Below are 16,560 nucleotides of genomic sequence, written 5' to 3' on the forward strand. Positions count from 1 at the left end.
GGGGAACAACCCTGGTGAGCCCAGCACTGACCTCCAGCCACCCCCAAGCTGAGCCCTGGGCCCGCTGGGGTGTCATCCTAGGTTGTTTGTATGCGCCATGGCTGTGCCCGCTGGGGTGCGGTCATCAGGTTGTGTGTGCTGGGGCTGTGCCCACTGGGGTGTGGTCGTTGTCAGGTTGTGTGTGCTGGGGCTGTGCCCACTGGGGTGTGGTCGTCGGGTTGTGCCCACCACGGCTGTGCCCGCTGGGGTGTGGTCGTCGGGTTGTGCGCGAGCCGCGGCTGTGCCCACTGGGGTGTGGTCGTCGGGTTGTGCCCACCACGGCTGTGCCCGCTGGGGTGTGGTCGTCGGGTTGTGCGCGAGCCGCGGCTGTGCCCGCTGGGGTGGTGTCGTCTCGGCATTAGGCAGCACCACTCGGGGGGCGGACGCAGCTGCTACGGGCGGGTCTCTCGCCCATACACCCAGCTCTGCCCTCCCGGGGCCAGTTGTACACGGAGCCGGGGTCCATCACACCCCAACCACAGCCCCTCCCCATGGCCAGCACCTGGCCCCCACTGGGGGGAGACGGTGACCCCTGGGGGTGGGAGGAGGGATGAAGGGAGGGGCAGTGGGTATCAATCCCATCAGGGGAGGAGACGGGGAGGGGGGGACGGACCAGGCCAGAGCCCCGTCCCAGGCCCAGATGGGGGGGGGGTAGGTGTACCCAGACAGATGGGTGATCCCAGCACCTGCCCCCCCCTTGAGATCCCACATTGCCCCTTGTGCTGGGGGGGAACACGACAGCGCCAGGTGAGCAGGGACCTGGCACCATGGCAACAGCATCCCCCCCCCATCCCCGCTTGTTCGTTAGCACCAACGAGGTGACACCTCGTTCTCAGTCACACCTCTATTAATAACCACGAGTGTGGGGAGCAGGGCACCAGGTGGGGGGGGAGGGGCTGGGAGCCAGGACTCCTGGGTTCTCTCCCCAGCTCTGGGAGGGGAGTGGGGGCTGGTGGGTTAGAGCAGGGGGGCTGGGAGCTAGGACTCCTGGGTTCTCTCCCCAGCTCTGGGAGGGGAGTGGGGGGCTGGTGGTTAGAGCAGGGGAAGGGGGAGCCAGGACTCCTGGGTTCTCTCCCCAGCTCTGGGAGGGGAGTGGGGGGCTGGTGGTTAGAGCAGGGGAGGGCTGGGAGCCAGGACTCCTGGGTTCTCTCCCCAGCTCTGGGAGGGGAGTGGGGGGCTGGTGGTTACAGCAGGGGGGGGCTGGGAGCCAGGACTCCTGGGCTCAGTTCCCATCACCTCTTTTCTGATCTGTGCACTTGGCCAGGACACATGGCCCCCCAGCATCTGAGCGTCCCCTTGTCTGCTCCCGGGTGCAGGGACCCACCTCCCGCCTAAGCCCCCAGCCCAGGGACGAGCCCCCCGGGCTGCCTGGCTGCAAGGCTGGGGGTGGGGGCGAGGCAGCCTGGCCTCGCTCTGTCCCGGGGCACCGGGGTCGGCGCCGTGCGTGGGGAGAGCACCCCGGGGTCCCTGCCCACCGCCGGCCGAGGGAGCTGGGCTTGGTGGGCACCCGGTGGCCAGGCCGCTCAGCCAAGCCGGGCTGGGGCTGGGGCTATTTCGGTGGCGGCTGGGAGGAAGTCGCGGCCCACGACAGCGGAACTGCATTAGGTGGCCTGAATTATGCATGGGAGCCGGGCCAGCGAGTTGGCACAGCCCCCAGAGCCAGCCGCTGCAGAGCTGGCCAGGCACATTCCCTCGCTGGTGGAGGGGAGCAGCGGGGGGGGGGTCACCCCAGGCAGGAGTAGACCCCCCCACAAAGCTAGAAATCTCCAGCCCCTGGCCAGGGGAGGGCCCTGGCTCCATGAAGCAGACTAGCGTGATGAGGGAAATTGAGGCAGAAAGAGGTGACGTGGTCACATGTGACAGGGATAGAACCCAGGAGTCCTGGCTCCCAGCCCTCCCTGCTCTAACCACCAGCCCCCACTCCCCTCCCACAGCCAGGCAACAATGGTCTGTTATTGTAGGGTCTTCTGTAACAAAGAAGAGGCTCCCAGCAGTTCAGCGTCAGCCCCGCGAAGCAGCTCCTGCAGGGCCATGCCCCACGGCTCCCCACGGCCCAGGGGAAGGTGAGGCACCAACGTGTCGCAAGGAGGATCCGGCCAGAAACCCAGATCTGCCAGCGTCTGTCTCCCCCCCACTCCCGACCTCAGAGACGCCGAGGGGTCTCTGTGCTTTCAGACAGGGGGTGTGGCAGGATGGGGGCCAGGACTCCTGGGTTCTCCCAACAGCTCTGGGGCTGGTGCACTCAGTGGCAGAGCCAGGGAGAGAACCCAGGAGTCCTGGCTCCCAGCCCCCATTCCCTCCCCCACGGTGCTGGTTAGGAGCCCGGCTCGAGCTCTCAGAAGGGGAGAGGAGCTGACGGGCAGAGCCCTGACCAGCGCCTGGCTCCCGTGTGCCCGGCAGATGCCGCGGTGGGAGCTGTGAGCCAAGCGCCCCCCCCACAACAGCTGGGGAGGGGAGATTCTGCCCTGAATAGAAGCCAGATGTTGCTAAACCAGGCGCGTCTAATCACAGCACTGGCGCCCTGCCAATGCCAGCCCCGTGGTGCCAGCAGGCAGCCGCCATCCAGCCCTGGATCTCAGCCACGCCGAAACCGGGCAGCCTGCCCCCTCCTCGCCGCAGGGACCCGCTGCCCCCAATATTCACGCCCTCAGCAGATGCCCAGCAGGGGATTCGGGGCAGGACGTGGGGGGTGCTAGGGGCCCGGGCAGGCAATGAGGAGCCGGAGTGACGGGAGGTGCCCAGGGCTTTAATAGATCGTTGGTACAAACAGGCAGCGCCGGGCGCAGCGAGGAGCCGAGGGGCGTCACTGCTACAACCTGCAATGCAAAGCAGAGGGCGGTTAGGGGGCGCAGCTGGGGGGGGAGGAACGGGGCATTCAGGGAATCTGCTGCTATCCCCGGAGCGGGGTAACTCCAGGGGGAGGGGCCAGCCCTGCCCCCTATCTCCACCCCCAGCCCACGGGTCCCCCCACAACCCCACTCACGTGACTTCGCGGAAGGCCCTTTTCTCCACGTACTTCAGCCGGTATTTCCTCTTGAACCTGGGGGGCGACGGGGACGGGGGGTTAGTTCCCGGACCCAAGGGACGGGGTCCTGGCCCCTCAAATAAACCCACCGAGCGGGGGAGGGACCCAGGATGAGCTCTGGCCCCCCCCAGCCAAAGCCCGATTTGGGACCTGTGGGGGAGGACCCCCCGCCCCAGTGCTGGCTCCGGCACCTCAATGCCCTGCACATGGCTAGAGATGCCCACGGTGCCCGACCGGTCCCAGGGCATCAGCCAACGGGCAGAGACCCCCCCCAGGGGCACGTGGGGGGCGGGATTCTCCTGCCAACCTCCCCCCTCGCGGAGCAGGCCCAGGGCGCCCTGCGCCCCCCCCCTCACCTGGCTCGCTCGCGGGGCTCAATCAGGTTTCTCCTCTGCAGGCTCTTGAAGCGGTCGCGCAGGATGCTGCCCTCGGGCTGCGCGAGAGACGGCGAAGCTGGTCAGAGCCGGGGGGGGCGGAGGGGGGGGTCAGCCTGTGCCTGGCTAAGGGGAGGCTGCCCCTCACCCCAGCCTCAGGGCGCAGGGGCTCGGCCCCGGATCTCAGCGCCCAGCACAGGGCTGGGATCCCCCCCCCCGGGAGCTTCAAGAGGCAGCACGGGGGGGGGGGGGGGAACACGACCCTCAGAGCACCCAGGTGGGGAGATGAAGGGAGCGAACGGCCCCCCCAATGAGTTAGAGCACGAAGCCACCCCCCTTCAGCCCCTCCCCTGCTGCAGCCCCCTCCCCCACTGCCCCAGACCAGGGGGCCCCCACAGGGCAGAGAGGAAACTGGTTCCTCTCCCACCAGACACTCCATCGGCTGAGGCCCCCCGAGCTACAGCGGGAGTGGGGGATGCAGCGCCCTGGGGACCTGCGGGGGGCGTCGTGGGCCCCCCAGTCACAGACGTGTTGCGCAGGAGGGCAGTGCTAGCGGCAGAGCACGGAGGGGGTGCAGAGGTGGGGAAGCGGGGGGGGCGCCACGGGGCCAGCCGTTGGCATCCCTCATAGAACAACGGGCCATGAACTCTCATGCGTCAGGGCAGGAGGCAGCTGCCAGCCACGGGGGTCAGGCAGGAATTGCCCCTGCAGGCCGGATATCCCATAATCATTCACTGGGGGGGCACCTGGCACCGGCCCGGCAGAGGCCGGGACCGGACTGGCCGCACGGGACATGGTGCCCGCTGCCGACTGGGCGGCTGGCCTGTCCGTCGGGATGCGCCGCACGAGAACGGGGCTACGTCTGGTGCCCTCAGTCCCCAGGTCCTTCCCCACTGGGCAGGGCCCGGGACCCCCGGGTGAGCTTCACATTCCCAGCAGGCCGTGCTGCGAATCCTCCTAGCGCAAGGATGGGTCTCATCACGGGGCACCAGCGTCAGCCCCCCCCGCCCGGGGCACCGACAGCAGCCCAGGCGCCAGGGGGATGGGCGCCGGCACCCACCTTCAGCGTCCGCAGGGACTCGGCCAGCTCCGCGCTCAGCTGCACCTCCAGGTCGGGGTCTTCGTATCTGCCGGAGAGAGATCGGGGGGGGGGGTTAGAAAAGGAGCAGCCCCCCCCCACGTACGTACCCTGAAAACAGACGCCCCCCAAGCCAGAAACAGCACCCGCCAGAGCCCCCTGTACGTGCCAGCTCCCCACACCCGCTTCACCCCAGGGCCCCCTGCAAACGCTGCCCTGGCCCCCGCACGCATCCCCAGGGGTCTGGCACCTGGGACCCCCGCCCCCCATGTGCCCGCCACCCTCAGAGGGACAGGCCCCCCCCTCCCCCTGCGCTCACTTCAGCCTGCCCAGCCTCCGGGGCTTGGTGGCCTCGGCCCGTCTCTTCGCCAGCCGCGCCCGCCTCCGGCGCAGCAGCTCGGCCTCGCGCCGCTTCACCTGCAGCCGGATGGAGCGGAGCTGGAAAAGCTCCTGCCGCCGGCACCGCGCCGCCTTCTCGCCCAGCTGCCGGGCCGCCTGCAGGGACCAGAGCGGGTCAGATCCGGCATGGTGCTGCCCCCCGCCCTGCCAGCAGCCCCCACAGCCTGGTCCCCACCCCCTGCTCTAACCACTAGCCCCCACTCCCCTCCTGGAGCCAAGGAGAGAACCCAGGAGTCCTGGCTCCCAGCCCCCCCCCTGCTCTAACCCACCAGCCCCCACTCCCCTCCCGGAGCCAGGGAGAGAACCCAGGAGTCCTGGCTCCCAGCCTCCCCTGCTCTGACCAGTAGACCCCACTCCCCTCCCAGAGCTGGGGAGAGAACCCAGGAGTCCTGGCTCCCCCAGCTACCAGTGCTGCACCTCCCCATACCCAGCTGCTAACGACGGCCCCTCCCGAGTGCCCCCCCAAGAGGAGGACCCCAGCGTGGGGGTGGCGCTGGGAGCAGATGGCAGCAGCCGGGCACAGCAGATGGCCCCGTGCTGCAGCGCCGGGAATGAAGCTCGCTCTGGCATGGGGCACGGGAGGCCGCAGACAAGCTGCTTCTCAAGGGCGACCTGCAGCCCCAGGGGGATCAGGGACTCGCCTCCCGGGGAGCCTGGCCCGGGGTAAGGGGGCCCTGGGGTATCCCCAGGCAATGGCAGGGGCGCTCGCCCCATGGGATCACGGCAGAGGGCACCAGCCAGCTGCCATCCATCCGCCAGTCACCATTGACGAGGTCCGGATTACACCGGGGGCATATCCCAGCCCCCCACACAAGTGGAAACCAAGGGGAATTAGGCACCAGGAATTTGGCTTCCTTCTCCCTCCTGCGCTGCTGCTCTGTTTTCTTCTCACGCAAGGGGGCCAGAGGTGGGGGGGCCCCCGGGGCTGGGGGCTCATCGGGCGCCTCTTCCTCACCCCCCTCGTCAGCCGACTCCTCGAGCAGCCCCTCGCACTGCTCCCGGAAGGTCGTCTCCTGCGGGCAGAGCCAGCAACGGCCGTGAGACAGGGACAGACACTCGGGGCTCTGCCCCCCCGCCGGGAGGGGAGCAGGGCCTAAGGGTTAGAGCGGGGGGGCGGACTCCAAGGGGACATGGCTGCAACCCCCCAGGTCTCTAGGGAGCTTTGTGGAGGGGGGAGACGCTTGACCCTGAGCCACCACGGCTACTGGGACCCTGGGGGCGCCCAGCCAGGTGGGGGTGGGGACCGTGGTACTCAGCGGCCGGCACCGCAGGGCAGCCGGGGTCACCCGCCGTGACTGGGAGCAGCAGGGCCCCTCCCCGGGCGGAGGCTGGGGGCGGCCGGGCGGGGTTACGGACGGTGGCCTGTGGGCCGGCCCGTCCCCTTAAAGTGATTCCTTAAGGTGGGTGGGGGCGGGTGGGTGCCCCTGAACTTCCCGACTGCCAGGCTGGGGGACAGGACGGGGGGGGGCTGGCCGTGTCCCCTCTGCACCCACAGCCTGGGGGGCCCCGGAGCCCCCCAAGCCGGCTCGGCATTGCCTGCTCCCCAGCCCCGCCGGAACGCCGCCCCCCAGGGGCTCTCACCTGGGTGGGGGCCTCGGCCGCCGTGGGGAATCGCAGCTGCCTCTGCAGCTTTTCCTCGGCCTTCTGCCGCCTGAGCTCCACCTCGTGGGCCTGGAGCAGCAGCGCCTGGGGGGAGACGCGGGGTCAGCGGGAACAGCCCCCCCGGAACCCTCCCCACACGGCCCCACCTCAGCAGGGCCCAGGAACCCCCCCCATGCGCCCCCACCTCAACAGTGCCCTGGGCCCCCCCACACAGCCCCACCTCAGCAGGGGCCAGGCCCCCCCCCCCACACGCCCCCACCTCAGCAGTGCCCTGGGCCCCCCCACACGGCCCCACCTCAACAGGGCCCAGGAACCCCCCCCACACGCCCCCACCTCAGCAGGGGCCAGGCCCCCCCCCCCCACATAGCCCTCCCCCAGCCCTAAACACCATGGGGCAGGAAAGCTGCCCCCGCCCCCAGTCCAGAGTGGGGCCGCAAATCACACCTCCCCCCACAGCCACTCCACTCCCAGCATGCACTGCTGCCAATGCGCCGGGGGCAGGCTGAGCCGGGGGGCAGCCCCCTGCCCCCTACCTGGTGGGACTCGAACGTGGGGTTGTAGGACCCCCCCGCGGGGATGACTTCCACGGCCGGCAGCTCCGACGGCTTCGTCTCCAGCCTGGCGGGGCGCTGAGGAGAGAACGCGGGTGAGCCAGGAGGGGAGGGGAGGGCCTGCCCCCCCCGCCCCCACATGGCACCCTGCGTCCAGGGGGGGTGTGCCCACCCCCAGCAGGGCCCCCCCCCACTCACCCGCACTCTCTGCTTCTTGGTCTGCTCCAGGAACCAGGCGTCCTGCCCGGCCAGCGGCCGGTCGAGCGGGTCTGCCGGGAGAGCGGCACTGTTACCACCAGCCCCACAACGGTACCGCCCACGGGGTCAGAGCGGGGGGCACCAGGACGCCTGGGATCTATCCCAGCTCCGGGAGGGGAGTGGGGTCTAGTGGGTTAGAACAGGGGGGCTGGGAGCCAGGACTCCTGGGTTCCATCCCAGCTCCGGGAGGGGAGTGGGGTCTAGTGGGTTAGAACAGGGGGGCTGGGAGCCAGGACTCCTGGGTTCCATCCCAGCTCCGGGAGTGGGGCCTGGTGGTTAACGCAGAGGGGAGCTGGGGTGACACCTCTGCTTTGGGATCCAGGAGAGCCAGAGAGACCTGGGGAGCGTCTCCCCCCCCGGTATTCCCAGCTCTGGGGAGCGTTCCAGCCGGGCGGGGACACGAGTCTAGGCACTCGGGGCGATCAGCAGCAGCCCTCGAGGTGGGGATGGGGGGGCTCCATTTGTGTGGCGAGTTTCCTGGGTCTCGGGCAAACCCCCAGCAAGCAAGCGTGTGCAGCGGCCAGGCCCGGGCCCCAGGGGGAGCGCTGAGCGCCGGAGGGCAGAGCCGGGTGGATCAGGCCCCCGGGTACAGAACAGAACCACCCCACGGCTGCTCCCTCTGCCGCAGGCCGGAGTTAGCTGGGGGTTGTGCTGAGCTTAGCCAAAGTCACCCGCAAAGATGGGAAACCGTGAATCTGGGCCGGCTTCAGACTAGAACCCAGGCATCCTGGCTCCCAGCCCCTGCTCTAACCACTAAACCCCACTCCCCTCCCAGAGCTGGGATAGAACCCAGGCGTCCTGGCTCCCAGCCCCCCTGCTCTAACCACTAAACCCCACTCCCCTGTCACAGAGGTTCCCTGCTTACTTGTGTCTGACCAGATGTCGTAGAAGCCCCCAGCCGGCTGGGCTCCCGCACCCTGGCCGTGCGCCCCCTGCTGGCCGTGCGAGGGCTCCGCGGTTGCTGGCTGCGCGTTCTGCAGGCGGGCCAGGAGGAGGCGCTGCTCTCGGGGCACCACACCCCGTTCCGTCAGCTTCTCCCACAGCCGCTGCTTCCGCTTCAGCTTCTTCCCGTTGGGGACCTGGTGGGCCAAAATGCTGCCAAGGGGAGCGGGACAGGATGAGGGCGGCTGAGGCCTCTGGGCCAGCAGGGGGTGCCTGGCCTCCCTCGGTGTGAGACCGACATCCCACCCCCCTCCCAGTGCCAGAGATAGAACCCAGGCGTCCTGACTCCCAGCCCCCCCAGCCCCCCGCTCTAACCACTAGACCCCACTCCCCTCCCAGTGCCAGGGAGAGAACCCAGGAGTCCTGGCTCCCAGCCCCCCTGCTCTAACCACTAGATCCCACTCCTCTTCCAAACCCAGCACCCCCACTTCTGCATTGCTATTATCCACTTTTACCAATGGGGAAACCGAGGCAGGAAACGCTGAGACTTGCCCTGGGTCCCCCAGGCAGAGAACCAACCACGATCCCCATGGGGACGGCTCCCGAGCCTGGCACAGCAGCCCCCTGCCCCCCTACAGTGTACACACGGGAGAGATGGAGCGCCCCCGATACCGTCCCGCCAGCCCAGCCCCTGCCCCGGGCGGGACTCACTCTTTGGGAGCCGGCACCTTGGAATCCGGCTGCAGGATGAGGTCTATCCGCAGGGGCTTCTCTTTGCCTCGGTTCAGCTCGCGGTCTGGGGCGAGGGGGGGAGACACGGATGGACGGTCGGCCACACGCTCCGCAGCACCCCGGAGAGGCGAGGATGCCCCCAAAGGGATGGCATTGTCCCCCCGGCCACGGAGAACTGCGTCGCAGCCCCTGCCCGCTACAGAGGGGGAAACTGAGGCACGCAGACTCGGAGACATGCTCAGGGTTACCCCAGCAGGCTGTGCCTCGCAGGGATCCCCCCAAAGCAGCAGAGCAGAGACCGAGCCCCTCTGCTGAGGCAGCCACTGGACTCTGAGGGAGCCCCCATCCCGGTTCTCCAACTCGGGAGCCTGCCCTGCTGACCCAAAGCGCAGGGACCCCCACAGCACAGGCTAACCCCCCCCCCACTCACCCTTCTCCTCACTCCCCGTGTCCAGGAAGAAGAGGCTCTCGTCCGGCTTCTCTGCCACCAGGCCGCTGGGGAGCGAAGGGGAGAGACGCCCCGTTACTGCCACGCGCTGGGGAGGGACCAATGAAGCCCCCATCTCCTCAGCAGGTCCAAAATGCCCCCTCCCCCCCAGTCTGGACTATAGGTGCCCCCCCACCTCACAGCTCCCCCTCCTCATCCTCACTCTCAGACCCGACCCCAAGGGCCCCCCATCAACTCTCCCCTAGCCAGCCCCCCCTTTTCTCCTCCTCCCCAAATTCTACCCAGGTCCACCCCTCTCGCTAGACCCTCCCCAGTTCTACACCCCCCCCCACTTCTCCGCCCTCTTGACACCCCTCCAGCCCTAACCCAGCCCCCCCCCGGCACCTATGAGGATCCTTGAGGTCTCCCACCCCCCTTTGCCCCCAGATTCTCCATCACCCCAAACCCATGAGATCTTCCCCAGCCCCCCAGGCTTCCCCCCTTCACGTACCTTCCCAACACGCCGCCCCCTCCCGGGACCCCCCCATCCCACACCAGCGCCCGACAGCCCCTCTCTTACCAGGAGCCCCTCAGCTCACCCCACAAGGCCTCCCCACACCCCCCCATTACTCATCCCCAACAATCTCTGTGTCACCTAGACCCTCGCCCCACCAGGGCCCCCCCCAATTCTCTCCCCTTCCCAGGGTCCCAACTTCCCCAGTGTCCTCCCTTCTCCACCCCAATCGCCCCACCCTGCCCCCTTTCCAGCCCCCACCTCCTCCGGCCCCCTCCTTGTCTTCCTCCCAGTTCCCCTCTCCCTGCCCAAGCCCTCCGCCCCCACCCCCAGCTCCCCCGTCCGAGCCCCTTCTCCCAGGCCCCCCATGTCCCTCCCTCCCTCCCCCTCGCTCCCCTCATGCTCCCAAGTCCCTCCCACCCCCCCATCGCCCCCAGCACCTCCCCACTCCCCCCATTCACTCTGGCGCCCACCCCACTCCCCTCATCACCCCCGGACACCCACCCGCTCCCCCTCCCACCCCCCGGCGCTCCCCATTCCCCTCATCACACCCCCCCTGCTCCCCCCCAGCACCTCCCCACTCCCCCCCATTCACTCTGGCGCCCACCCCACTCCCCTCATCGCCCCCCCCGCTCCTCCCCACTCCCCCCCATTCACTCCGGCCCCCCCCGCTCCCCCCCAGCGCTCCCCACTCCCCTCCTCACCCCCTCCCACCCCCTGGCGCCCCCCCACTCACCCCCCCGCTCCCCTCCCCACTCCCCCCCATTCACTCCGGCCCCCCCCCGCTCCCCCCCAGCGCCTCCCCACTCCCCCTGGCGCCCCCCCCGGCGCTCCCCACTCCCCTCCTCACCCCCTCCCACCCCCTCGCACCCCCCATTCCCCATCTCACCCCCCCGCTCGCCCCCCCCTCACCCGGCCGCGCGCTGCTGCAGCCCCACGTCCTCCAGGAAGGCGCCCAGCTCCCGGCCCAGCCGCGCCTCGGGCCCCGCCCAGCGCTTCCAGCCCTTCTTGCGGTGGCGGCCGCCCCGGGGGCGCCGCTTGCCGGGGGCGCCGGGATCGCGGGACTCGGCCCGGAAGCCCAGGAAGCCCGAGGCGGCCGCGCCGCCGGGAGCCTCCGTGGGCGCCGCCATCTTGGTAAAGGAGGGAAAGGCAGGGCCGGAAGTGCCGGGGAAACGACTTCCGGCGGGCCCCGCCATCTTGGTATAGGAGAAAGATGGAGGGCGCCGGCGGAGGGTTTTTATCAGCAGATTCCACACGCCTTCCAAAAAAAAAAATAATCCCCGCCTCCCATGGCACCGCCGCTCCCTCTGCCGGACAAGGGAACCCGCACTAAGGGGCGATTACTTTTTTGGTCGCTGGATTGGTATCGGAATCAGCAGATTCGACACCCAAGCCCATCTCTGGGGACGCTCAGGAGACCCGGCAGGGGCAGATGTGGGGCTGGGGGCGGGGGCTAGTAAGTAACATCTGGAAGGGGGCGGGGAATAATGGGGCTGTCATTGCACCTCCCAGCCTGTGCCCCTTCCCAGTTACATGGGTATAAATCCAGTTTCACACCCCTCCCTACATTTCCCGGTGGGCATCCAGATTCCCGGCTGCAAATCCAGATTCATCCCCAGATTCCCTGGTGGGAATCCAGATTAATACCCCAGATTCCCATGTGCAAATCCAGATTCATCCCCAGATTCCCTGGTGGGAATCCAGATTAATACCCCAGATTCCCGGGTGCAGATCCAGATTCCCCCCCTCCCCCCGGGTGACCAGATGTCCCAATTTTATAGGGACAATCCCGATATTTGGGGCTTTGTCTTATATAGGTTCCTATTACCCCCCACCCCATCCCAATTTTTCACACTTGCTGTCTGGTCACCCCCGCACATAGACTTCCCGTTGTAAATCCGGGTTCCGTTCACAGTGTAAATGCAACTGCACAATTCACTCTCCGATCAGCCACGAGGGGGCAGGACCACCCCACTCGTGCTGCTCTCCTAGGGCTGGGCTTTGGGTGGGGCCCTGCCCAGGGTTGTGATTATATTTTTCCTGACCCTCATTAATGGTCAAACCATTTTCATCAGAGATTTTCCACTTTTGGAAATGAAGAGAGGAGGATCCCCCCCCCAACCCACCCACATACCCACCCACACGATGCCTGTGTGCAGATTCGGGCCTGATTCTTCTCTCGCCACGGTGTCAAGCAGCCAGAGTCACTCTCCTGAGGGCACCGGGCCTGATTCCCTTCTCACTGACCCAGCGTAACTCCCCAGGCGCCGCTGCCCGTCAGCCTGACTCCGGTGTAAATCAGGAGTGCGGGGTGGCGCTGATGGGGGCCGTGTCTCTGGCAAGGCAAGGGGGGGCGCGGTGTGCCGGGGAGCTGTGAGGCAGGTGGGGTGGGGAGCTGTGAGGCGGGTGGGGTGGTGCTGCGTGGGCCCGGGATCTGCAGGTTGTGTGTAAAAAATGGAGAGTGAGTCTCTCCTCCAGAACCGCCTGGCTGCACACAATGGGGTTAGGGCTGCAGCTAGTAACAGAACATTAACAGTGTGAATCCCCCCACCCTCCAAAACACACACACACACACACACACATACACACACACACACACACACACACACACACCTACTTCCGGCTGGTCCCACCAGAACATGCACACACAAATCACAGAACACATGCGCACAGACCCACACAACATGCACAAAATGCATGCATAACATGCACACACAAACACAACATGCACACACAAACACAACATGCACACATAAAACACATAAAAACATGCACACAAAATATGCACACACAAAACATACATAATATGCAACTACAGCACATGGACATACAAACCACATGCACACAAACCACAGCACAAGGACAGACAGACAGACAGACACACACACACACACACCACATGTGCGCACCTACACACACCCTGCTCAGCCCCTTTAGAAGCAGTGGATCCACACACCCCGCCCTGGCTGCTTGCTGTTTTCTTTTAACAAGCTAATGCTTGTCCTGGCCTCACCCACAGCTGTTTTCCAAAGCCAGGGTGGGCCCTTCTCCCCACTGGGGCCTGCATCTGCCGGCTCTGGGGTGGGTGCGTGGGGGTGGCACGGAAGGGCGGGGCTGCCCTTTCCCCCCACACTTGTGTTTCACATCCAAACAGGGCTCTTGAAAACTGTAAATATTGGGGCGGAAAATCCAGAGAACCGGGTCTAAAGGGAACGAATGATGGAGCTGTGGCTAAAGCACAGGCCTCCTGGGTGCTATTCCCAGCTCAGGGAGGGGAGTGGGGTCTAGTGGTTGGAGCCGAGGGCTAGGAGCCAGGATTCCTGGGTTCCATCCACAGCTCTGCCTCTGACTAGACCCCCCTTCCCCTTCTCTGTGTCTCATTTTCTCCTCCATCCCGGCGACCTTTATCTGGGGGTCAGGGCCCGTCTGTGCCCAGGGCTTGAGATCCCCGGGGCAGGGCAGAGTGAGCAGGGCGAAAGGGACCAGAGGTGCCCCTTGGCTTTAGCCTCCATCCCCCACTGGCCCCGAGGGCGGCGCTGGCCAGGTCCTGGGGTGGGGATGGAGGGCTTGGAATCTCCCCCCGCCCCCGACACACACACACACTTTCCGCTGCATGGACACCCCTGCATTCCCGCCGGCCCAGCCCCCCCCCGGCTTTCCCAAGCCCCGCTGAGGAATGCAAGTTTCCCTTGGCCAGGGCTCCGGGGTCCTGGCAGCCACCCAGGGGGGTGAGTCACCGGCCAGAGACGCTCGCTCCACCCTGTGGTGCAAAGGTGAGGAGGGAGCCGAACACACACACACACACACACGAGCACTGCCTGTGCCGGACAGTCTGTTCCCAGGGCGGCTCCCCGTCATCGGGGCTGCAGGCTCGTCCGTCCCCCGTCCCCCAGCCCAGCCTCGTCCCGCTCAGGGTCGACCCAGGACCTGCCTCCTGCCCAGGGGCACAGACTGGGGTCTCCACACCGCCCAGGGGACGGCAGATCGGGAGTAGGGGAGCAGCCTCTCACCCCCCAACTAGCTCCTGGGGACCCCACCTGGGGGCTGAGAATCTGCCCACAATGCACAGCCGCCCCCCTCCCTCCCCCTCTGCCTGGCGCTTTGGGCAGTAAGGGCACAGGGGTCCGGACTGATGGGCCGATCCGTCAATGGATCAGTGAGGGGAGGCAGGATACCAGGGTGGCTGGGGCCCAGTGGTGGCAGGGACGGAGACGGGGAGGAAGTGGGGGGCGGGAATGCCGGGCAAGGCAGGCCACTGGGCTGATGGGGGTGAGGAGGGGACCTGGCTGACGAGCCCCAGGTCCGGTGCAGGACAGCAAGGGCAGGATCCGGAAGCAGAGGGCCAGGCCGCTCCGATTCCGTGCAGCGGCCGGCTCCGGGGGCAAGCACCAGGGGCCAGGCGGTGGGTAAATGCGAGATCTCTTTATTGCAGAAGGATCGATATAAATACAGCCCTGGGGGCAGAGACGACGCCCAGAGTCCTGGAGCCCAGCTCGCACACGCCGAGGGCGAAAGACCTGCTGGGCTCAGGCCGCGCGTTCCCCTCAATGGGCCAAGGCCACTTCCCGGCGTATCTGACCCGAGATCCAGAGGGACGGTAACGACGGAGGCCGGGGGAGAGACGGGGCCCGCAGGGGGAGCCCCCCAACCTGGTCACCTGACCAGCGCTGCATTAGCCCCGCCCCATCCCTCCAACCACTGTCCTGCCCCCGGGATGGGGAACCGAGGGCCTGAATCTCAGCTGCCCCATCCGTGCACTCGGGGCTGGAATGGCCGGGGTGGCTGGTGTAACTAGAGCGGCCTCAGGGCTGCTGTGACTCATGCTCTGCCCCCAGCGGGCCCTGGTTAAAGGGCAGAATAAATGAACGTTTTGCCATAACGATACCAAGGGGCTGCCCCCCCCCAGCGCATGGGAGGGGGGGAGCAGTGGGGTGTGTCAGGGGCATAAAGCACAGGGTGGCTCGTCTGATACACGGGGTCAATATACACAAAGCATCTGGCTGGAGGGGAACCGGGTGGGTCTGAATGGCCCCGGTCGGGCTGAGACGGGGCGGCTGGCCCCCCGGTGCAGGGTGCAGTACCGCCTGCTACCACTAGGGAGGGGTGTCCAGCGGGGCTGCAGTCCCCTCGGTCTGTAATACCCCAGGCTTCCACCAGGGGGCAGGCGGGCTGCAGGGCCATACAGGGATATGTGGGGCTAACCGGCAGGCCCTGTCCCCTGCAGCCGGCCCAGCTGTTCCGGGAACTGGGCTCAGAACCCCCCGAACCCCTAGGGTAGCTTTGCCCCAGGCCGCCCTCAGGGCTGGATCTGGGTCCGAGGGGCCTGGCGCCGGCCCCTGCCACCACGGCTCGCAGGCGGGACGTGGGCCCGGAGGACGCCAGGGGGCAGCGCCAGGATGTGACTTGCGCTAACCCAGCCTGGCTCTTTGTCGCCCCCCAGTGGCGGGTCGGGGGAGAGCGGCGCGTGGCTTGCAGGCCCCGGGTTCAATCCCCACCCACTGTAGCTGGTGCCTCGGGGATCGGGGAGCACGGCAAGTCCCCCCCCCCCCCGCTTTAACATGGCGACTGCCCCGGGGCCCGTCAGGTCTCCCCGCAAATGACCTGGGGCAGCTGGAGGTCCAGGCAGGGTCCAGCTCGCGGCCTCTCTCGTCTCTCCTGGTGAACAGGCAACATGGTGTGTGTGTTGGGGGGGACCTGGGGCTGGCAGCCCCCCGCTGGCCCCGACAGAGTCAGCTGCAGCTTCGTGCCCGGTGGCGGAGACGGTGAAGGGATTCCAGGGCGGCTGGCTCAGGATGGGATGCTGGGGGGCCCTGATCCTGCATCGATGAGGGTCCGAAATTACTGCCTCGCCGGGTGGGGGTGAGGCTGGTTTGCTGATGCTGGAAAGGGGGGGGGGACTGAGGTCTCCCGGAGCAGTTCAGCCTGGCACGGGGCGGGGGGGGGGAATCGGGGTCACCCGGAGCAGATCAGCCTGGCACGGGGCAGGGGGGGGGAATCGGGGTCTCCCGGAGCAGTTCAGCCTGGCACGGGGCGGGGGGGGAATCGGGGTCTCCCGGAGCAGTTCAGCCTGGCACGGGGCGGGGGGGGGGGAATCGGGGTCTCCCGGAGCAGTTCAGCCTGGCACGGGGCGGGGGGGGAATCGGGGTCTCCCGGAGCAGTTCAGCCTGGCACGGGGCGGGGGGGGGAATCGGGGTCTCCCGGAGCAGTTCAGCCTAGCACGGGGCAGGGGGGGGGGAATCGGGGTCTCCCGGAGCAGTTCAGTCTGGCACGGGGCAGGGGGGGGAATCGGGGTCTCCCGGAGCAGTTCAGCCTGGCACGGGGCGGGGGGGGGGGCATCGGGGTCTCCCGGAGACGGTCAGCCTGGCACGGGGCGGGGGGGGAATCGGGGTCTCCCGGAGCAGTTCAGCCTGGCACGGGGCGGGGGGGGAATCGGGGTCCCCCGGAGCAGTTCAGCCTGGCACGGGGCGGGGGGGGGAATCGGGGTCTCCCAGAGCAGATCAGCCTGGCACGGGGCGGGGGGGGGGCCTCGGGGTCTCCCGGAGCAGTTCAGCCTGGCACGGGGCGGGGGGGCGGAATCGGGGTCTCCGGAGCAGTTCAGCCTGGCACGGGGCGGGGGGGGACTCGGGGTCTCCCGGAGCAGTTCAGCCTGGCACGGGGCGGGGGGGGGGGAATCGGGGTC

General features: G+C 67.7%; 1 protein-coding gene across 1 annotated transcript; it reads right to left on the bottom strand.

Annotated features, from left to right (window-relative positions):
• Positions 1-2,764: 2,764 nt before the first annotated feature.
• On the bottom strand, positions 2,765-11,031 carry NOP53 (NOP53 ribosome biogenesis factor). Its single transcript, XM_044988780.1, has 13 exons — positions 10,794-11,031; positions 9,371-9,435; positions 8,920-9,004; positions 8,192-8,421; positions 7,267-7,337; positions 7,051-7,146; positions 6,497-6,601; positions 5,755-5,928; positions 4,836-5,011; positions 4,499-4,565; positions 3,421-3,497; positions 3,023-3,079; positions 2,765-2,855 (listed from the first exon to the last, which is right to left on the bottom strand). The coding sequence occupies exons 1-13, from the start codon at positions 11,009-11,011 to the stop codon at positions 2,849-2,851; spliced, it is 1,428 nt and encodes a 475-aa protein (XP_044844715.1). The 5' UTR covers positions 11,012-11,031; the 3' UTR covers positions 2,765-2,848.
• Positions 11,032-16,560: the final 5,529 nt, after the last annotated feature.

The sequence above is a fragment of the Mauremys mutica genome, chromosome 15, assembly GCF_020497125.1.
Source record: "Mauremys mutica isolate MM-2020 ecotype Southern chromosome 15, ASM2049712v1, whole genome shotgun sequence".
NCBI classification, from domain to species: domain Eukaryota; kingdom Metazoa; phylum Chordata; order Testudines; family Geoemydidae; genus Mauremys; species Mauremys mutica.